This window comes from Papio anubis, chromosome 13, assembly GCF_008728515.1.
Source record: "Papio anubis isolate 15944 chromosome 13, Panubis1.0, whole genome shotgun sequence".
Lineage (NCBI taxonomy): Eukaryota > Metazoa > Chordata > Mammalia > Primates > Cercopithecidae > Papio > Papio anubis.
Window position 1 is genome coordinate 105,233,222 of NC_044988.1, and position 21,987 is coordinate 105,255,208.

The 21,987-nt window shown below is 44.5% G+C and overlaps 1 protein-coding gene across 7 annotated transcripts in view; it reads right to left on the reverse strand.

Moving 5' to 3' along the window:
• CAMSAP1 (calmodulin regulated spectrin associated protein 1) overlaps positions 1–21,987 on the reverse strand; it is a 96,599-nt gene that overhangs the window by 50,274 nt on the left and 24,338 nt on the right. For 4 of the 7 annotated variants that reach the window (XM_009187864.4, XM_021927057.2, XM_009187860.4 and 1 more), the window contains exons 2-6: positions 21,087–21,349; positions 19,901–20,062; positions 4,167–4,247; positions 1,507–1,566; positions 192–333 (exon numbers count right to left, since the gene is read on the reverse strand). In XM_009187864.4, the coding sequence (XP_009186128.2) occupies positions 192–333; positions 1,507–1,566; positions 4,167–4,247; positions 19,901–20,062; positions 21,087–21,146 (505 nt within the window). In that variant the 5' untranslated portion in view covers positions 21,147–21,349. Of the gene's footprint in view, positions 1–191; positions 334–1,506; positions 1,567–3,043; positions 3,077–4,166; positions 4,248–19,900; positions 20,063–21,086; positions 21,350–21,987 lie in introns of those variants that run through there. The other 3 variants (XM_003911097.5, XM_003911096.4, XM_003911098.3) reach the window with 3 other exon arrangements.

Consider the following 21,987-nt stretch of genomic DNA (forward strand, 5'->3'; position numbering starts at 1 on the left):
TGTCATCAAATAAAATGCAGGTTAAGTATGAGCACATCATCCCCCAATTTTTTCATCTATAGGCTAACATCCCCATTTATATTAAGGATTCCATTTTCTTTCTTTTTTTTTTTTTTATATGTGGATTAATGTACACTGTAATTTTCTTTTAACCCTTTCGGGTCTGTTTCAGGGAAGCGTTCTCCACTCACCATCCAGTTTCATCTGCTCTGGGCAATAATAGTGAATCACAGCTAAGAGAGCAGCACCATCACTGCCGTCTCTCATCAAATCCTCCAACAACGGGAAGTAGGGTGACTGCCTAGCAGAAAGGTGCTCTCGTCGATAGCGGACCTGTAGTTGATAAAAGGAAAACGGTCTCTGCATGTGATGTCTCTTCACTACCATATATGTTACAGGCACACTGTTAGATCAAGAATTAACATAACACCTAACAGACAACATAGAGAACAATTGCAATCATCTAGAAAAAGTTAGAAACGTCTGGATTACGTACTTTGCCTGGAACATATATGTCAAGATCCAAGGAGCTGGGCTTCATGGCTACACTGGGTAACAGCAACTACTTGCCAGCAATACCAGAGCCAGCCTACTCTAAACTGACCTGGAAGCAGAGGCTGCCACTAGTGCAGGCACACACGGGAAAGGAGACAGAACACACACCTACACTACCGAAAGCTGACGTACTAGACACTAACGAGAAACAAGTTAAATGGTGAACATCCTGACGCTAAGAAGACCCAAGTTACTGTTACTTTTCTAAGTAATATCACTAGCCTCAGTCATTAAGAAAAACACAAAACAGCATTAATATTTAGCTTGAGAAATTTCAGAAGCCAGGTTAGACAAAATTTCTCGTAACATCACCACCACCACTCTATTAACGGCAATGAAGCATCAGGAGACGAAATCCATGCAAGGTGTTCCAGAAGACAAGTGTCTGCTCAAGGATTCTGTGTTTCTGCATTCAGAGGAAGCCACACGTGTGGCCTTCTGCGCTCCATCAAACCCTCAGATCCGCCCCGTATCTGCATGTCAGCGTACAAGAGTACAGACACAGGCGACTGAGGGCAGGACGCTCAGCCCCAGCCCCACTGCCAAACAGCCTGCAGTACACTCGTGTTTTCTGCATTAACAGCCACAATACAGCTTTAAAATATGGCATTTCTTGCCAACCACATTTTCTCCACAGGAGGAAAATACACGATGCAAACTAGAGGAAAAAACCAGCAATCTACAATAAAAATGACTGAATTCTGAGAGTCATGCAGCTGAATCAACTTGAGGAGAAATTGTCTAAAATCAATAATTTCAAGTTGTTATGTCAGTAAGTACATCATACAGAATAATCAATACTGATGTTTAGCAAAAAACATGTGTAACACATTCTCAAATTTAGCAATAAGGCTTATTTTATGTCAGTAAAATCCGTTTCAGCACACACTTTAACTTGTTTCTCGGAGCCCACGGCACACTCTACAAAACGTGACCCGCCTCATACTGTACCACGCGTGCAAACTCCACGGGTTCCAGCATGCAGTGCACCACAGCATGCGCCAGGCCAGGCTTCCACACAGACAGCAGACACGTGAGGGGTGGCCACAGGCATGCGGGAAAGCACATGGTTTCTTGATTAAAGATGGATGGGGTGGGCTTAAGGTCAGGTGAAACACTCCTGAACTACGAGAGTCCAGGAACTTGTATAGCTGCCTTGCAAATCAGGTGGTCTGAACCTCTAGGCTGTACAGTGTTGAGGTTAGACCTCTAAATCTGTCCGTCTTTCCCAGGCCTTTCCACGCTTCTCCTCACTGACCTACCTACCAAACACTGGGGTCAGAAAGTTAGGGTTACGAACTATCTAATAAAAAAGCATTAAGGGACCTACTGCTCTTGGTAACACGTTTCTGTTTTTATAAAACTCCCAAGTGAAACCTCACTTCCTGTAGGACAGATGAAGTCTGTGAGCCCTTGACTAAATCACGTAAGTGCTTTGATATTTAGCTCTTCAGTCTTCAGGATTCAAAAAGTTAAAAGATCTATACTGATTTAAAATGCTTTCTTCTTCCGTCTTATTAATATATTTCAAGAGAAGCAAAACGATCTGTGAGCTCCGCAGCAGAATCTACCGCTGCTCAAAGGAGCCCTGTCTCCCAGCTTACTCCCACTGAGGACGGACTTCAAAGGAAAACAGGGGCCCAATAATGACACTGAAGGATGCAGGCAGTTAATGGAGTACGCATAAAGCCCTCTGGAAGATCTGCATCCAAAATTCCCGAGACAGGCACCACTGGCACCAAGTACTCTCCCCAGGGGCCTGGGTAACAAACTGGCTCTGCTTCCAGAATGGGCCACCAGGTGGAGCACAACTAGGGTTGGAAAACCAAATGCTATTTTCACCTTTCTTTTTATGTGAAAATTCACACTTAACTACAGAAAGCCTGTGGCCAGGCTGACCTAAACTCAGACCCTTTCCTGACAATAAGGAAATGTCCCTTCGCCACTCCATGCAGACCAAGGCAGCAGGAACAGAGGAGAACAGAGGAATCTGACACGCTGGTGAGAGCCCCTCTCTGCAGCCCTCCAGCCCTAGTCTACCAGGTGCATCACCCGCATACCTGGACCACCCAGCTGATGGCTCCTAATAGATGTCATGTTAAATACCACAGTCAGGCAAGGTAACATCAGAAATAACAAAATATAAAGAGTAACTTGGGCAACTAGACCACTTCTCATTCTCTCTGTATCTATCACAAAAGAGAACGCCTTCTCATTATGTGCATGTTGATCACTTAAAGAAGTAACTAGGAAACTGGGTGAAATGTAACTTAGAGTTCCAAAGTGCCATATTACAAGGCCTATTCGGCTCAGAATCAGGCCAATTCTTGTACTATATAAATAACTCCAAGGTGGGACATTTAAACAACAACAACAACAAAAAAAAAAAAAAAAAAACACTTTTGGGTGCGAGCAATTTTTAATGGAAGCAAGTGATCGCGACAGGATGGCTCTGTAGATGGCAGCTGGAGGCTCGGGGTTCACTTACAGGCACTAACTTCCAATACCACTTGGAGGGAGACTGCTCAGGAAGCGAGAGAAGGAAGGCAGGAGAGGAGCATCAGCAGAGCAGGTCCACGTGTGGACGAGGTAACACACACTTCCCCACGGCGTTTACACGGCAGAGGCGGGAGGGCCTCTGGTAAGCAAAGTCTTCCCAGTGTGCGTGGCCATAGGCATGTTGTATTAGCAGATGATTAAAGTGGAAGATCACGAGTCACCTCCACAACACTATTCTTTGCAGTAGCAAAGAATACTTCGGAAACTTGGTATGGGCTGGGTACCAAAAGGCAAGAAGTCAGCTCTGACGCGGGAAGGGCCTAGTGCTTAGTCTGTACCCATGTGTTAAACATGACCATCTGAGGAACAGGGAGGAAGCTCGATGCTTAAGATCCAGACGAGGGAGGCACACCAGGCAGCCTGACACACCCGCCCACCCAGCTAACAAATGCATGGCCAGGGGCCGGTGCCCCTGGACGGGGAAAAAGGAACAGGGGAAGGCGGCACACTGCCCTCCAAAGGCGAGAACTTATAGATGGTCGGGCTGCATCTTGTGTGCACTGAACTGAGTGAATTCAGTCACATGTGCTTGCAAAAGAGAAAATAATGTCAGAGGAAGAAAAAGGCTAATGGCTGGAAGGTGCAGCCCAGCCATCACGCCACTTCAGGAGGCATGTAGGGTTCATCCAGCAGAGTGATGGCACAGGCACACAGGTACGCCACCAGCTACGCTGCACCTCACGGGCCATTCAAGGACTTTCCGGGGGCATCTTTAGCAATGGGCAATTTTCCCCTTGTTTGTTGACTTGTGGAAGCTAGCGCCCAGGTGGGCCCTACGTCCCTCACTCAAGGTTCCCAATTCCCCCAAATACCCTCACCCACCATCAAGTTCAATACAAAACACCCCTTCCCAGGGAGAGACAGGACAGGCTGCCGTGGTCACATCTCACTGAGGTGTGGAGAATCAGCCCACCAGGTGAATCCAAGAGACTAGCTGCTTCTTTGGTGAGTAAAAATAGAGAATAAGCAAATGATGGGAACTAACAGAATTCTTTAAGATTGGGAGCAACATTAACTTAGCGCATTCCAGAGAAACTAAATTCACCCTTTACCTTTTGATGAGCTGGACTCTCCAATAACTGCTGTTTTAATTTCACTTCTTTCTCTGTTATCTCTCTCATTTTAAGATTTACCTAAAGTAGAAGAGAAATGCATTAAAGAGGTAATTGCTGTCCCGCACCACTGTATCTCCACAATTATCCCCCAGAGACCCCCACTTCACCTGATTTACCTCTGACTCCTAGACATGGGCATTGTTTAGGCCAATTACACAGACACAGAAGTACATGGATTCCCTGTGATCCACAACAAGGTCCACCTGTTACCACCAGGAAACCACCTGCCCCGACCCCCACTCCGACGCCAGCGCAGTGCTCCCCCTTCACTGCGGGGCGGAGTCACTGCATCTTGGCAGTGGTCACCCACCGAACAACTGCTGTCAAACAGCTCAGCTTCTCCAACACGAACAGCAAGTGCCACTTACAAAACAGTCTGGTGGAGACATCTCACTGAAGAGCCTGACTTGTGACAGGATGACCAGGTCACACATCCCAGACCATGCAAAAATCATACCAAATCAAATCTAATTATAAAAGTTTAACTATAAACCCCTTACAAATTACTTCAACTTCTTAGAAATTTAAGTATTCTCTCCTATAATTCCTAACTCAGTATCAAAATTGCAATTATGAAGTATGGAAAACACTCAGCAGTGCTTAAAGGGACGAGGTAAAAGCCATGATCAGACGAAAAGGCACAGAGCTGAATGCTTCATCATCAAACAACACAGACAAGGGAGTCCACCATGCACATCAAATCAGGAGAATGAAAAGTGTCTTTAAAACTAAAAAAAAAAGACAAAAAAATCAATATAGATAATGTAAAATTCAATCAACGAGAAAGTAGAAGAAAGGATATTTAAATCCACAACGAAGTTTTGTATGCATGATTGAAAGAGTCCTTCGTAAAGGACGAGTGTGGCTGCTCACACGTATAATCTCAGCTACTCGGAAGGCTGAGGCACGAGGATCATTTGGGCCCAAAAACTGGAGGCCAGCCTGGGCAACACAGCAAGACCCTGTCTCTCTTTAAAAAAAAAAAAAAAAAAAAGGCCTTTGGAAAATCTAATCAAGAAAATGAATGAAAATACCAATACATAACATGAAACAAATAGTCACATTTTTGGAGGAAAGTCAAAGCCACTAAAAAAGCACCATGTAAAAACACACCCTTCTTAAAATGCAAATTAATTTGAAATTTTTAATGAAACTAACATTTTAAAGGAAAATATAATTATACATTACCAAAAAATCAAGAAGACTAAACATAGTAAATCAAACATTTGCTTGTAACTCTGATCCCTGTAAAAACAACACAGAAAAGAAAATCTAAAAGCTGAAAATCCACAGGACAAAGAAGGAAAGAGGGGAACCCTATAAGCAAGGGAAAGCTACACAGAGCAGAGTCAGTGCAGTCTCAGTGCTGGGGAAGAGATGCCAGGCAGGGGCCGTGCAAACACCCCCAAGATGCCTCCCATCCTCAGACCAGAGACAAGGCTGCAGACAAGACAACGGTTGAGAGTCAGTGTCTAAAACAGTTGGAGCAAGAACTGTCAGCCCAGTCCCACCTCATCTCACAAAGCAACCCCAGCAGCACCACAGAATGGAGCCACATTTTCACCTGAAAGAAAATTCAGACAACCTAAAATTTTATATCCAGCCATATCTTTGGAAAATGAAAGCAAAATAATGTCTTTTTCAGAAGAAAAAGCTGAGAGAATTCAGTAGAACTGCCTGTAAAAAAAAAAAAAAAAATGCTAAAAGAAGTTTTTTGGGCTGAAGGAAACGATACAGATGGAAAACAGTTTTATTAAATCTCTACCTTATCGTACAACTTATTTTGTATTCCGTGACCACATGGTCAGCAGGCACCAAGCACCTCTCCTGTGGACCAAATGACAACAGTGACCTTGGGACATGCATCTGTGCACCTAACTTGAGTTACAAGCTGAGCCACTAGCAAATCAGTTATTCATATTTGCAAACGTGTTAAGACATCAACAAAAAACCAAAGAAGTGTTTTTTTTTTTTTAAATGAATGTCTGTCACTAAAGGAAAACTACTTGTTTCCAGTAATAAAATATGAATTTCAGAAAAAAATAAATAAATTTTGGAAAACTTATTTCTGCCACCAAAAGCTAGTTAACTTCCTAATATATAAAGGCTTTTCTGATGAGATTGACGAATTTTTTTTTTTTTTTTTTTGAGACAGTGTCTCGCTCTGTTGCCCAGGCTGGAGTGCAGTGGCACGATCTCGGCTCACTGCAAGCTCCTCCTCCCGGGTTCACACATGGCAGGGTTCTCCTGCCTTAGCCTCCCGAGTAGCTGGGACTACAGGCGCCCACTACCATGCCCCGCTAATTTTTTGCATTTTTAGTAGAGACGGGGTTTCACCGTGTTAGCCAGGATGTTCTCGATCTCTTGACCTCGTGAGCCACCTGCCTTGGGCTCCCAAAGTGCTGGGATTACAGGCATGAGCCACCACGCCCGGCCGAGATTGGTGATATTAAAGAATATAAGTTTTGATACTGTAACATGAAGTGTGACAACATTTGGAACATCTACATAACTCAGTGAAACAATTTTCCAAATGACCAAAGCATGAAGGTGCAAAACCCTGGGTGGGTAAAAAGTCCAGGGAGAATGCAGGAACCAGAAATGGTTACTATAGCAATAATAGAGTATAAAAAACTCACTGATCTAGTACCCAGAATCTACAAAAGAGCAATGCAATAATAAAAAGGCAATCCAATTTTTAAATAGGCAAAGGGTATGAATTCCTCCAAAGAAGATATACAGCCAGGCACGGTGGCCCACAGCTGTAATCCCAGCACTTGGGGAGGCCAAAGCAGGTGGATCTCTCAAGCTCAGGAGTTCGAGACCAGCCTGGGCAACATGACAAAACCCTGTCTCTACAAAAAATACAAAAATTAGGCGTGGCAGCCCACACCTGTAATCCTAGTTACTTGAGAGGCTGAGGCAGGAGAACTGCTTGAACCCAGGGGGCAGATGTTGCAGCGAGCCGAGATCGCATCACTGCACTCCAGCCTGGGCGAAAGAGTGAGACTCTTGTCTCAAAAAAAAAAAAGCCAGAAAATAATAAATGTTAGCAAGGATGGGGAAAACTAGAACCTTCAGATGCAGCTAGTGGGAATGTAAAATGGCACAGCTGCTGTGGAAGACAGTCTGGAAGTTCCTCAAAAAGCTAAACACAGAATGAATACATGACCCAGCAATTCCACCCCACGTACATACCCAAGAGAAATGAAAACATGTATTCACATAGGAAACTTGTACATGAAAGCAGGCATTATTCACAACAGCCAACACGCAGAAACACCACAAATGCCCATCAATTGATAAATGAATAAACAAAATAAGGTGTAAGCACACAGTGGAATATTATTCAGGCATGAAAAGGAGTGAAACACTGACACCCGCTACAACACGGATGAACCCTGGAAACACGCTCCGTGAAAGATGCCAGGCATGGAAGATCACATGCTATATGATGCCATTCATGAAAACTGTCCATCCAGACTGAGCAAACCCATGGCTACGGAGTAGACTGGTGGTTGCCAGGGGCTGAGGAGGGAATGAGGTCTGGCTGCTAATAGGTACGGAGAGTTTTTCGGGAGTGATAAAAATGCTCTGGAATTAGCCAGTGATTATGACTATATAGCTGATATGGTTTGGCTCTGTGTCCCCACCCAAATCTTACCTCAAACTGTAATCCCCGTAATTCCCACATGTTGAGGGAGGGACGAGATGGGAGGTGACTGGATCATGGGGAGGTTTTCCCCATGCTGTTCTTGTGATAGTGAGCGAGCTCTCATAAGACCCGATGGTTTTATAAGGCAGTTTTCCCCACTCTTGCTTGCTCTCTCACACCTGCCACCATGTAAGATGTGCCTCTTTCCCTTCCGCCACGATTGTAAGTTTCCTGAGGCCTCCCCAGCCATGTGGAACTGAGTCAATTAAACCTCTTTCCTTTATAAATTACCCAGTCTTGGACAGTTCTTTAGGCAGTGTGAAAACAGATTAATACAACATCCTTATGAATATATTAAAAACCACTGACTAGGCCAGGCACAATGGCTCACACTTGTAATCCCAGCACTTTGGGAGCCCGAGGCAGGCGGATCACTTGAGGCCAGGATATCAAGACAAGTCTGGCCAACATGGCAAAAACCTGGCCTCTACAAAAAATAAAAAAATTACTCAGGCACAGTCCCACACACCTGTAATCTCAGTTACTCGGGAGGCTAAGGCAGGAGAATCCCTTGAACCCAGGAGGCAGAGGTGACAGTGAGCCAAGATCACACCACGGCACTCCAGCCTAGGTGACAGAGCCAGAGTCTCTCTCTCTCTCTCTCTCTCTCTCTCTCTCTCAAAAAAACAAAACAAAACAAAAATCCACTGACTAGTACACTTTAACAATAGTGAAGTTTATGGCATGTGAATTATCTCTCAAATTTTTAAAAACATTAATTGATGATAGTTTCAAATTCCACATAATAATCTTTGAGAAACTATTGTTTGTCAAGTTTTGGTGTAACAGCAAAAACACATTTGCATACTTCTCAGAAAAGACTGAAAATACTATCCCCTCTTCCAATTATATATCTACATGAAGCCAGATTTTGTTCATGAACTTCAATAAAAACAACATATTGTAACAGATTAAATGCAAAAGCAGATAGGAGAATCAGCTATCTTCTCGCAAGCCAGATAGTAAGACACTTGCAAAACTGTAAAATACTGCCATCTTCTTTATTTATTTCCTTAATTTATTCTGAGATGGGGGTCTCACCCTGTCACCCCGGCTGAAGTGCAGTGGCACGATCATGGCTCATTGCAGCCTCAATCTCCCTGGCTCAAGCAATCCTCCTGCTTCGGTCTCCCAAGTAGCTGGGACTACAGGTACACACCACCATGCCTGGTTAATTTTAATAATTTTTGTAGATGGGGCCTCACCATGTTGTCAGGGATGGTCTTGAACTCCTGGGCTCAAGAAATCCTCCCACCTCAGCCTACCAAAGTGCTGAGATTCCAGATGTGAGCCACACACAGCCCCTTCTAATTTGTTTTGAAAAATAGTTATTTTTCACTAAAACATTATTAGTATTAATATGAAATCAACTTACTGTTATTTTTAAATAAGTATTTTTAAACTTTCTGATTTTTAACTTCTAGTATGGCAAACATTGATAGATTAAAATTGTCTTTACAACTTCGGCAAGATGCATTAGCTCACACCTGTAATCCCAGAACTCTAGGAGACCAAGGCAGGAAGCTCGCTGGAGGTCAGGTGTTTGAGAACAGCCTGGGCAACACAGCAAGGCCCCATCTCTATCAAAAAAAAAAAAAAAAAAATGTAAGTTATCTGAGGTCCACAGCAATTTAAGAGTATAAAGAGGTCCTGGCGAGGCGCGGTGGCTCACGCCTGTAATCCCAGCACTTTAGGAGACCAAGGTGGGCAGATCACCTGAGGTCGGAAGTTCGAGACCAGCCTGACCAACATGGAGAAACTCCATCTCTACTAAAAATACAAAACTAGCTGGGCATAGTGGCAGGCGCCTGTAATCCCAGCTACTCCAGAGGCTGGCAGGAGAACTGCCTGAACCCAGGAGGGGGAGGTTGCAGTGAACCGAGATCACACCATTGCACTCCAACCTGGGTAACAAGAGCGAAACTCCATCTCAAAAAAAAAAGAAATAAAAAGAAAAATAAAAAAGAAAAGGTCCTGAGACCAAAATGTGTGAAACTCTTGATGTATGCAAAAGAATTAAGAACAACAAGAATGAAAATTATATGGATACATATTAATGACTTTTGTTCTCAATTTTTAAATACTTTAAAAGACAAAAGAAAGCCATAACAGCACAGCTGGGGTTGCAGCAAAATGAATGACAACAGTGACACAAAGGTCAGCAAGGAAAAGACGCATCTTCTATTTGTGCAGTGGCATCACTGGGACTTGCAGGCAGCCTGCGATGGTCTAAAGATGCAGACAGGAAGCCTAAAGCAACCCCTACACAATACTGGAGGATAAAAGGGAATACTAAAAAAATCCAACATGAGCCTTAAAAGAGGAAAGAAAAAGAAGAGAGAGATACAGAAACAGACCAGATGGTAAAACCAAGCCTTATGGATAATCACATTAAACGCAATTGGTCTAAACACTCCAAGAGATTATCAGATGAATAAAAAAGCAAGAGCAACTATACAGCATCTACAAAAAATTCACTTTAAAGAGAAAGACGAGAGGTTAAAAGTGAAAGGAATGAAACACACCGTGCAGCCACAATTCACAAGCACTCTTGAATCCACATCCACATTAAATGAAGTAGACTTTTGGGACAATGATTATCACCAGTGATAAAAAGCAACATCTCATAATGACAAAAGGGTTAATTCATCAACTAATATCAAAAACATGAATATGTGTAAACATAACAGACTTTGAAAACACACAAAGCAAAAACTGACAGAACCAAATGGCAGGTTACAAGCGCACAGCTCAGGACCTTCCACCCTCCTCTCAGATTAACCTACTAATAGGACCAAAAACAGGAAAACGGTGAAGGAGACGCAAACACCACCAACAACCAATCTGCACTGACACTGAAGACACGCTACCTTCAAACAGCAGAATATTCTTTTCAAATGCATATTAAACATTCTGCAATGGAAGGCACGTGGCGGACCCTAAGTCCCAATAAACTTAAAAGGTTGAAAATCACACAGAGTATGTTCCCTGACAACAGAATTAAACCAGAAATCACAACACAAAAAGCTATCTAGAACCTCTCTTTAAGTGTTTGGAAGTTAAACATCCGACTTCTAGATAACCCAGTGACAAAACAAGAACCCACAGGAGAAACAAAATATTTTAAAGAGAATGATGAAAGACATGGCCTATAAAAATATATAACGCACAGCTAAAGCACTGCTTAGAGAGGAATCAACAGCTTTAAACACCTGTCTTAAAAATGAAAACCGGCTTCAATAACTAACTCCCCCCTTAAAAAATTAGACAAGGAGAACAAATTAAACCCAGAATAGAATATAATAATACAGGTAAAAGGAAATTAAGTATTAAATAGAGAAAATAAAAATTAAAGCAGATTTTTAGAAGATTAATAAACTTGATAAATCGGACTAATCAACGTAAAGAAAAACAAAAGAAATTGCCAACCTCAGGAAACAAACAGGACTCTGTCACTAGAGATCGCAGGTATATTAAAAGGAAAATAAAGAAATACAAACCTTATGCCAATGAATTCAACTACTTAAATAAAACTGACCCCTTGAAAGTCACAAATTACCAAAGCTGACACAATGCTAAATAGAAAATCTATTATCATATGTATATTAAAGAAATTAAATTCATAATTAAAATCTTCTAGGAAAACTCCACTTCCAGATTGCTTTACCAGTGAATTTAATATTTAATTTCCTTTTACTTTATTAATACTTCCCAACTCACTTTTTTAGCCCAACATTACTCTGACACCAAAACAAGAGAAATACATTATGAGAAAAAAAACTACAGACCAATATCTGCCAAGAACATTGACACGAAAATCATCAACAATACATTAGCAAATAGGATCCATCAATATACAAAACAAATAATAAACACAACCAATTTGTATCTGTCCTGGGGATGGAAGGGCTGGTTCAACACCTGAAAATCAATTAACATAAATCATTGTACCAACACACTAAAAATGAAAAGCCATATAATCATCTCAATAAATACAGAAAAGGCATCTGACAAAATTCAATATGTATTCGTGAAAAAAATACCCTAAGCAAACTCAAAATAGAAGGGAACTCCTGGCCAGGGGTCGGAGGCCGAGGTGGGCGGATCCTTTGAGCTCAGGAGTTCCAGATCAGCCTGGTCAACATGGCAAAAATCCCCTCTACAAAAACTGTTTTAAAACTTAGCCAGGCGTGGTGGTGTGTGCCTGTAGTCCCAGCTATTCAGGAGGCTGAGGCAGAAGGATTGCTTGAGCTCAGGAGGATGAGGCTACAGTGAGCTATGATCGTACTCCAGCCTGGGCCACAGGGTGAGACCATGTCTCAAAAAAAAAAGGGGGGGGGCACAGGGGCAGGGAACTCCTAATAAAGGGCACCGATGAAAAAAATTACAACCAACATTCATCATTTCAATGGTTAATACAGTAAATCTTTATTCCCTAAGATTAAGTACAAACAAAAATGTCTTCTTTCACCAATTCTATTCAACATTCTACCTGAGGTACTAAACAGTGCAATAAGGAAAAAAAAATCCTTTATAATTAAAAAAGAGCATACACCTTAAATAGCAATACAAATGACTTTATACACAGACAACATGATCACATACGTAGAAAATCTTTTTTTTTTTTTTTCTTTTTTTTTTTTGAGACGGAGTCTCGCTCTGCCACCCGGGCTGGAGTGCAGTGGCAGGATCTCGGCTCACTGCAAGCTCCGCCTCCCGGGTTCACGCCATTCTCCTGCCTCAGCCTCAGGAGTAGCTGGGACTACAGGCGTCCGCCACCTCGCCCGGCTAGTTTTTTGTATTTTTTTTAGTAGAGACGGGGTTTCACCGTGTTCGCCAGGATGGTCTCGATCTCCTGACCTCGTGATCCGCCCGCCTCGGCCTCCCAAAGTGCTGGGATTACAGGCTTGAGCCACCGCGCCCGGCCCGTAGAAAATCTTAAGGAATTTTCTGAATGCCACTAGAACAAATAAGTTGAGCAAGGTCACAAAATATAAAGTCAATATACAAATTATTAATTACATTTCTACAGACTAGTAAACAACTGGAAAATGAAATTAGGAGAACACCATTTATAACAGAATCCAAAACACAAAAGAGAATAAAGTTAAACTATACACAAAACGTTACCCTGAAAAACCATGAAACATGGCTGAGAGAAGCTGTGAAGCTGTCAAGTCTACACAAAATGAGAGATACAAGCATGTCTGTGGGGACCTAGAATAGTAAAAACAATTTTTTTTTTTCCCTGAAACGGAGTTTCACTCTTGTCACCCAGGCTGGAGTGCAGTGGCATGATCTCGGCTCACTGCAACCTCTGCTTCCCAGGTTCAAGAGATTCTCCTGTCTCAACCTCCCGAGTAGCTAGGATTACAGGCATGCACCACCATGCCTGGCTAGTTTTTTGTATTTTAAGTAGAGATGGGGTTTCACCATGTTAGGCAGGCTGATCTTGAACTCCTGACCTCAAGTGACCCACCCACCTCAGCCGCTCAAAGCGCTGAGATTACAGGTGTGAGCCGCCACGCCCAGCCAAAAACAATTATTTTTTAATACAAAGGATATGGCTGGAAGACTTAACATTGTCCAATTACAAGTATTCCTATAAACCAGACACAAACATCAGCGGAACAGAACAGAATCCAGAAACAGACTCACATATATGTGGTTTACTGATTTTCAACAAAGCTGTCAAAGTAATTCAATAAGGAAAGAAAAATCTCTTCCATAAATGGTTTCAGAATTGCTATCTATATAAAGAAAAAAATGAATCTCAACCCTTCCCTCACATCATTCATAAAAATGAACTCAAAATGGGTCATAGAGGCAAACGTAAGAGCTAAAACAATAAAACTTCTAGAAGAAAACATAGGAGAAACTCCTCACAACCTTGGAGTTGGTCAAGATTTCTTCTGTAAGACACAAAAGGACAAACCATAAAAGGAAATACTGATAAATCAGGCTACAAAGAAAACTTCAAAAGCCTTTGCTTGGTTTTTGAAACACAGTCTTGCTCTGTCGTCCAGACTAGAGTGCAGTGGCATGATCTCAGCTCACTGCAACCTCCACCTCCCTGGTTCAAGTCTTGCCTGCCTCAGTCTCCCGAGTGGCTGGGATTACAGGTGCCTGCCATCATGCCTGACTAATTTTTGTATTTTTAGTAGAGACAGGGTTTCACCACTTTTGGCCAAGCTGGTCTTGAACTCCTGACCTCAGGCAATCTGCCCGCCTCGGCCTCCTAAAGTGCTGTGATTACAGGTGTGAACCACCACACCCTGCCAACCTTTGCTTTTTAACAGACACTGTTAAGGAAACAAAAAGGTGGCCAGCCTGGGAGAAGATCTTCACGATACACACATCTGACAAGGCACTTGATTCTCAATATATACATTTCTAAAAACTCTTGCAACTTGATAAGACAACCCAGTTAAAAACTGGGCAAAATATTTGAAAAAGCACCTCACAAAAGAATGGAGACAAGCATCTTAGGAAAACACAAATTAAAACGACAATGAGAGACAGTTACACATCCACTCAAAGGGCTAAAGAGAAAAGACGGACAATAACAAATGTAGAGCAACTGGAATTCTATCTTGCTAGTGAGAGTTCTAAATGCTACAATCACTGGAAAACATTTTGGCCATTTATTCTGAAGATTGAACTCACATATACTTATATTAAGTTATATATACTCATCACATGACCCAGCGATTCTACTCCTAAATTTTTACTTAAAGAAATAAAAATATGGCTGGGCACAGTAGCTGACACCTGTAATCCCAGCACTTTGGGAGGCTAAGATGGGTGGATCATCTGAGGTCAGGAGTTCAAGACCAGCCTGGCCAACATGGTGAAACTCCGTCCCTACTAAAAATACAAAAATTAGCCAGGTGTGGAGGCGGGCAACTGTAATCTCAGCTACTCGGAGGCTGAGGCAAGAGAATTGCCTGAACCCAGGAGGCGAAGGGTGCAGTGAGCCGAGACCTCGCCACTGACCCTCTAGCCTGGGCGGCAGAGTGAGACTACGTCTAAAAACAAAAAAGAGAGAGAGAAATAAAAATATATCTGCACACAGAGACTTGCACACAAATGTCCCTAGTCGTTTTATTCAAAATCGGCAAAAACTGGAAACAACCCAAGTGTCCGTCAACAGGTGGACGGATAAACGAACCAGGGTATGCACACGACGGAACTCCACCAAGCTCCAGCAGAACTTCCGACAGACGCAGCGCCACGCGCCAGTCTCAGAAACACTTGGTTCACTGGAAGAAGTCAAACACAAGAAGAGCACGTGCCACACAACTTCACTTTTATCAAAACCAATCCACAGTGAAGAAGGCAGATGAGTAGGTACCTGCATTGGGGTAGAGGATTAACTGCAAAGGACCATGGAAGAGCTTGTTGAGGGTGATGGAAACATTACCTTGATCGTGGCGAATGCTAAACAAACGACTGCTTATCAAACCTCAAGGAAACAGATCCACTGACTTCATATAAAATACATCTCAGTACAGCTGTCTTTAAAAAAAAAAAAGACAAAAAGAGGCCAGGAGTGATGGCTCACACCTGTAATCCCACCATTTTGGGAAGCCAAGGCAGGAGAATTGCTTGAGCCCAGTAGTTCAAAACTAGCCTGGGCAATATGGCAAGACCACGTCTCTAATTTAAAAAAAAAAAAAAATTTAATCAGCCAGGCACTGTGGTGCATGCCTGTAGTCCCAGCTACTCAGGAGGCTGGGGTGGGAGAACTGCTTGAGCCTGGGAGGTCAGGCTGCAGCGAGCCGCAATGGCACAACTACACTCCAGCCCAGGCCACAGAACGAGACTCTGCCTCCAAAAAAAAAAAAACAGAAAGAGACAACAACTGGCTGGGCATCAATAAAAAATAAAAAGAGCCCCTGCAAGGTGGTTCACGGTGAAACTTCAGAGCACCCAGGAAGGAGGAGAACCTGAGTGAGGTCATCTGGGTCACACACAGGACAGGGAACCCACACAGTAGCGGATTCCTCAGCCTGGAAGACAGAAGACATTTGGGCAACCCCCTCAAGCTGGGGAAAGCGCTTCCATCTAGTTACACAATCACCAAGGAAAGGTGGAGGAAGGCTCCTTCAGAAGCTCTCTCAGAAACGGTCATGGAAATGCACAGCATCAGCCTTTCCTCAGACGGCAGGAAGGCTCCTGCACCCAGGGTGGGGACCCCGGCCAGGAGGAGGCGGGTGAGCGGCCTGGAGCAGAGGTGAAGGGAGGAAAGTTCAGGATGGCAGACACGCAGGTGGCCGGAGCAGAAACCATGCAGGCAGGGGCAGGACACAGTCCCAGAGGGACGCCACAGAGACTCAGAACGTGGCCATTCCCCCACAGCTGCTGCAGAGGATGACACAGAGCCAAACCCAAGGAGGGAGTGACCCAGGTGTGGGTGTGAGAAGCTGAAACCTGCACTCAAATGCAGCTGCGCACAGCAGGCATCTTGGAAACATGGTACCTACGCCCAAAAGGAATTCAGACCTTATGCATCAAAGAATTGATGCTGGAGAAAAAACTCACCCTTATGGAAATCATACCAACCGCCCCAAGCTTATTAAACATGCAGCGATTTCCAGTGGGGAGAAAACCCACCTGAACGGTGTAAGCTTTGGGGCACAGCTCAAAGCCAGTGAAGCATCTGAGAACCCATCATGGAGAGCGCCTAGGAACACAGCGCGGGTGAGAGGCTGCTCGGGGAACTGGTGCTTCCTACACACCCGGGCGTTCACACTGCAAAAGGTGCTCTGGAAGCATTCAGCCGGCATCGCATCCTGCATTGAGGACTCACACCCAGGAGAAAGTCACACAAGCAGAAACCACTAACGTAAGGAACTGAAATTCATACGGAAATGCCAAGAAAACAGTAAAACATGGAAAACACTGAATACAAATGTAACTAATGCATGAGAAAAAAGAAAAGGTCATGAAAACTAAAGCAAATATTAACTCCAGGAAAAACAAAGCATAATACAAGGAAAGGCACATGAGCTGTGAAAACGGTGCCTGACACAGGAACATCGAGTCTGACCGTGAATGTGCCCAAAGCTGTCAGTGCAACCACAGGGGAATGAGGAGGACGGCAATGGAGGGCCACTGTAACTGCTGTTTGTCACAATCCTACCTCAGTAGATCATGTCCACAAATGAGGAGTCAGGAGCCGGAAATACAATGTATTTCTTTAAAATACGGAGGTAGAAACAGTAGAAACGAGAATAGCATGGAAGGAAAATGATGCCTCTGGGTTACAAGGAGACTACCTTCTATTTATCTGCCAAGTCCACAGAAACACAGAGGCCAGCAACAGCCTGAAAAGTCACTTATAAATGCACAGCAAATATGAAAAACGCGACCAAGCAAAGGAAAAAGAAACACCCTCCTGCCCAAAGAAATACGGCAAAGAAAAATAAACATACTCTCCTGCCCAAAGAAACATGGGCAAAATAACAAACAAGTGATTCACCAGAGAAGTAGGGTAAAGAGTCAGACAGAGGCCGGGCGCGGTGGCTCAAGCCTGTAATCCCAGCACTTGGGGAGGCCGACGGGTGGGATCACAGGTCAGAGATCGAGACCATCCTGGCTAACACGGTGAAACCCTGTCTCTACTAAAAAAATACAAAAACTAGGCCGGGCAAGGTGATGGCCTGTAGTCCCAGCTACTGGGGAGGCTGAGGCAGGAGAACGCGAAACCCGGAGGCGGAGCTTGCAGTGAGCTGGAGATCTGGCCACTGGGTAATTCCAGCCCCACGACAGAGCAAGACTGGCCTCAAAAAAAGAGCTGACAGATGCTCTATTTTCTAAACTGCAACTTTACCCAGAATTAAGTTTTTCTATGCCTTTACCATAGAAAAAGACACTATTTTTAACCTCTCAAATGGGCAAGTAATTTTTAATAATGTCCAAGATATGGGAAGACATGGGAAAAGACAGCTACACAAACTAATAGGAAGGAAAATGTTACAATCTTTAGGATCAGATTTGGCCAAAAAAAAAAGCAAGCAAACAAAAACAAAGTCCTTAAATAGGAACAACCATTCCCTCGTGACACGAACGCGGCCTGAGGGAAATCATCGTGGCTGGACAGAGACTACTGCACAGACAGAGAAGGGACAACTTGACCTCCAGCAACACTGAGATCACAGAAGGGCCATGGGGGAGTCACTGGAACGGCTGGCATCAAGTATCTGGCCAATGGGCAGAAACTCACTGCACAGTACCGCACCAAGTAGAAATGTGGCTCACGACAGAATGTACAGTAAGCTCCCCACTGGGCTGCAGGCCTATATAACACATACAAAAAAAGAAAAACTACCAGAATTTTTACCAAAATGTTAACCATTTGCATAGGTGATAAGATTATGGGTAATTTACATTTTATTCTTTTTGCTCATCCATAGTTTCTATATTTTCTATAACTATGTCATTTCTAATATAAGGAAAAAATCGATAAAAGATGTTAAAGAAAAGCTAAAATTTGACTTTTGATCACAGGAAGCTTCCGCTAGGATACAGGAGCGTCCCCAAAGCTCAGGGTCCTCTGGAAACGTGAACTAGTCCTGAACACCATTTTTCACAGAATTCTTGCAAGCACTTCCCACACGCACGCTGTCAGGTGAGAGCCAGGGATGAGTAAGGCATGGCGCTCGCCACCAAGAGGCGTCCTCATGGGCAGAGGCAGAGTGGAGCAGAGATGGTACTGACTGGCACCCAAATCTGAACTAGGGCCCAGAGGCTCCAGTGAGTCCTAGAAAACGCTGTGGCTTTCTGTCCCCACCTCACTGCAGGATAAGCAAATGTAAGACCTGCTTCCCCAACCCCAAGCTTGGGGAGGAAAACAGCTAAAAAGCAGAGCAACTGTCTTAGAAAAAGTCAAAGCACAAACCTCTGCCAACTCCTGACAAAGACCCGCCTGTCACAGAGACAGAGGGGCCTTCCAGGGAACCAGCAGATGGAGCACTGGCCTGGCTCTGCATGTGCAAGCTAACCATCAGTAACTCCAGAGCCATCCCGCGTGAGCCTCCTCCTCAGGTGCACTAATACAGCCTTACACAGGCCACACAATCCTCTAGTTCCTTCGCTGTGTTAACACACAAACTTCAACACCTTTTTACATACATAACAGGATGCTTACTAACCAAAACCTCTGGTAAGGTAACCCTATAAATAATTACACTACTAAAAATAAACATTCTTCACATATATTGTATTAAAAATTACACTACGAGCTTCTAAATGTAAAAGGAGAAAATAGCGTTTGGGAAAATGCCATGTTTTTTTCTTAATAATCAAAATGCCTTCTAAAGGCATTTTGATAAATTCCTTTATTGCATGTAGGTGCATACTATGAAAATAAAAAGAAATTATTCACTGGCCGGGTGTGGTGGCTCATTCCTGTAATCCCAGCACTTTAAGAGGCCAAAGAGGGAGGACTGCTTGAGCCTGGGAGTTCAAGACCAGCCTGGGCAACAGAGTGAGACTCCATCTCTACTAAAAATAAAAATAAAAATAAAAAATAAATTAGCCAAGCATAGTAGCACGTGCCTGTGATCCCAGCTACTCAGGAGGCTGAGGCGGGAGGATCACTTGTAGCCTGGGAGGTCAAGGCTGCAGTGAGCCACGATTGTGCCACTGTACTCCAGCCTGGGGGACAGAGTGAGACCCTGTCTCAAAAAAAAAATTTTTTTAAGGCACTTAAATCACCGACATGTGTTGCATTTTCAGACACAAATGCATCACCCTCTACTCTCGGCCTGCGGGAACAACGTCTGCTTGCTTTGCTTCTTCTTAACTACAGCAGACACATTTCTGGACACAAAATATGATTTGTCCCGAATGAAGAGCTGGGTCTCAGCATGACAAAGCGTGCTGCTCTCAAGTGAAAAGGGGACCAGACACAGGAGCAGAGTCACACGACACATCTAGGCAGGGCACTCACCTTGTTGATCCAGAACACCATGGCGTCCTCGAGGTCGTACGGAAGTTCTTTCGAGGCACTGAACGTTGAGAAGCGCTTGACACTGGCCACCACCTTCTCGATGCTGATCATCTCCACAGTGTAGGCCATCATGAGGGCGTCCACCATCGCCATGTGGGCACTCTAGGGGCAGAGGCAGCAGCTATAATCCCTCAAACCCACCCCTCTTACCAGGTTCTGATGCAGAGAACCTGCTCATACTCAGAATCCTGGCCTAATTGCTTCATCCCTCGCCCTTTCCGTCTGAAGAGATACTCAGATCTCTTCAGAGAGATCTGCCTCCCCCTCACCATCACTATTTCAAGCCTGGCATTTCTGGCCAACCCTCGAGACCGCTAGGAAACAGGAGTCCGTTCTCAGGCAGGCAGGCCAGCCCTGCGGCCCATGGTGCACTGTCTCACACTGTCATTTATTATTTCCTCAACAGCCCTGTGGGACTCCCAGGAGAGGCAATGTGATTCCCACATCATGGCTGTGGGAAGGCAGACAGGAGACCTGTCCCAGGCCAACTGCCCACCAAAGGGCTCAGGCTCCTAGTCCAGAGCTCTACCTGCTAGAGCTGCACCACGACTTAGTGCAGCTTCCTCACGACAGGAGTAACACTCTCTTCACCCACCACATGGCACCCGGTCTCAGCGGGAATGCCATGGGAGCAACCAAACAAAGGCAGTGCAGGAGGCACTGAGAATGGCCCTGACCCAGAACACTCTGCAAAAGGCACACCAGTAGCAAGCCTTCAGAGAAAGATGGGGGCAGGATACTTGGGGGAGAAAAAGGCAGACTGAGTTATTTTAGCACAAAGTATGCATGAAACAACCTAACAGAATGGGCGCGACAATCACATTTCTCATCTGTATAGAGTCTGCCTCAAGTATCTGTATGAATACGCCTCACTCCAATCTCAGCATTCACAGAGCATTCCCAATGAGAAAAAGGGCTCAGTGGAAGCTCTCTTTTCCCCATCCTCCACAACAGTCATGTGCTTTAAAAGAGATGCAGTTTCCTAAGGAACGACAGTGTGCAAAAGCACGGGTCTCCACCACCTCGCTGCACACCGTGTTCACACCATCCACGCGCCAGGTGCACCACACGAGAGCCCACAGCTCCAGAGGATGGCCCCTGAGGGCGGCCACCGCAGACCACTCACCATTTTTATGGGTGCGCGACTGAGGTCGGACTCTGTCACGGGGGTGTCATCACTCTCCATCACATAGATCCCTTTCCGGGACAGGGCCTGGATGACAGACTGGTGTCCCTGTAAGGCGGCCACCTGGTCCCCTTTCAGGATGAGGCTGCAGACACGGCAGTACAGCTCGCTGGACAGAAGAAGCTTGATAACAGGCGGCTTAATGTGCTCCTGCTCATACTGGTCAACGTAGAAAGGGTCTCTGAGGTCCTCGGGGATATTATCTAAGACAGGGAGGGGATGACCAGGTGAGCATGACATACAAGATCCACATGCGTCCTGAGCAGCACCACGACAAGGGCCCACATGGGAGCCCCTTCCAGTGCAATCCCAGACAAAAGGCACAATCAAAAAAAGGAGAATGGCTGGGCGCAGTGGTGTGCCACTGTAGTCCCAGCACTTTGGGAGGCTGGGGCAGGAGGATTGCTTCAGCCAGGAGTTCAAGGTTGCAGTGAACTATCACTGTACCACTGTACTCCAGCCTGGGCAACAGAGGGAGACCAAGTCTCAAAAAAATTAATTGATTGATTGATTGATTGATTAAATGGGCAACTAACAACATGAAAAGGCTCCAGGTGTCTCAATAATTCTGTTGTCTTCTGTGCTTACAAAGGCAACTGTAGCATCTCAGCCTACTCTGTGAACACAGACAACTGAAATCATTTTGTGACCTCCACCACTTGACCTCAATGGACAACTGTCCTAACTTAAGAGTAGTAAGAAGGTAGGCATGGGAGCCCTGAGGGTGTTAATGGGGCTGAGGGGAAACCAGCACAGGCGAGGACCATGTAGTGCCTGGTGACACCAGCAGAGAGGGCATGTGGGCATGGCCAGCATCAGCCCAGGGAGAGAGTCCAGCATC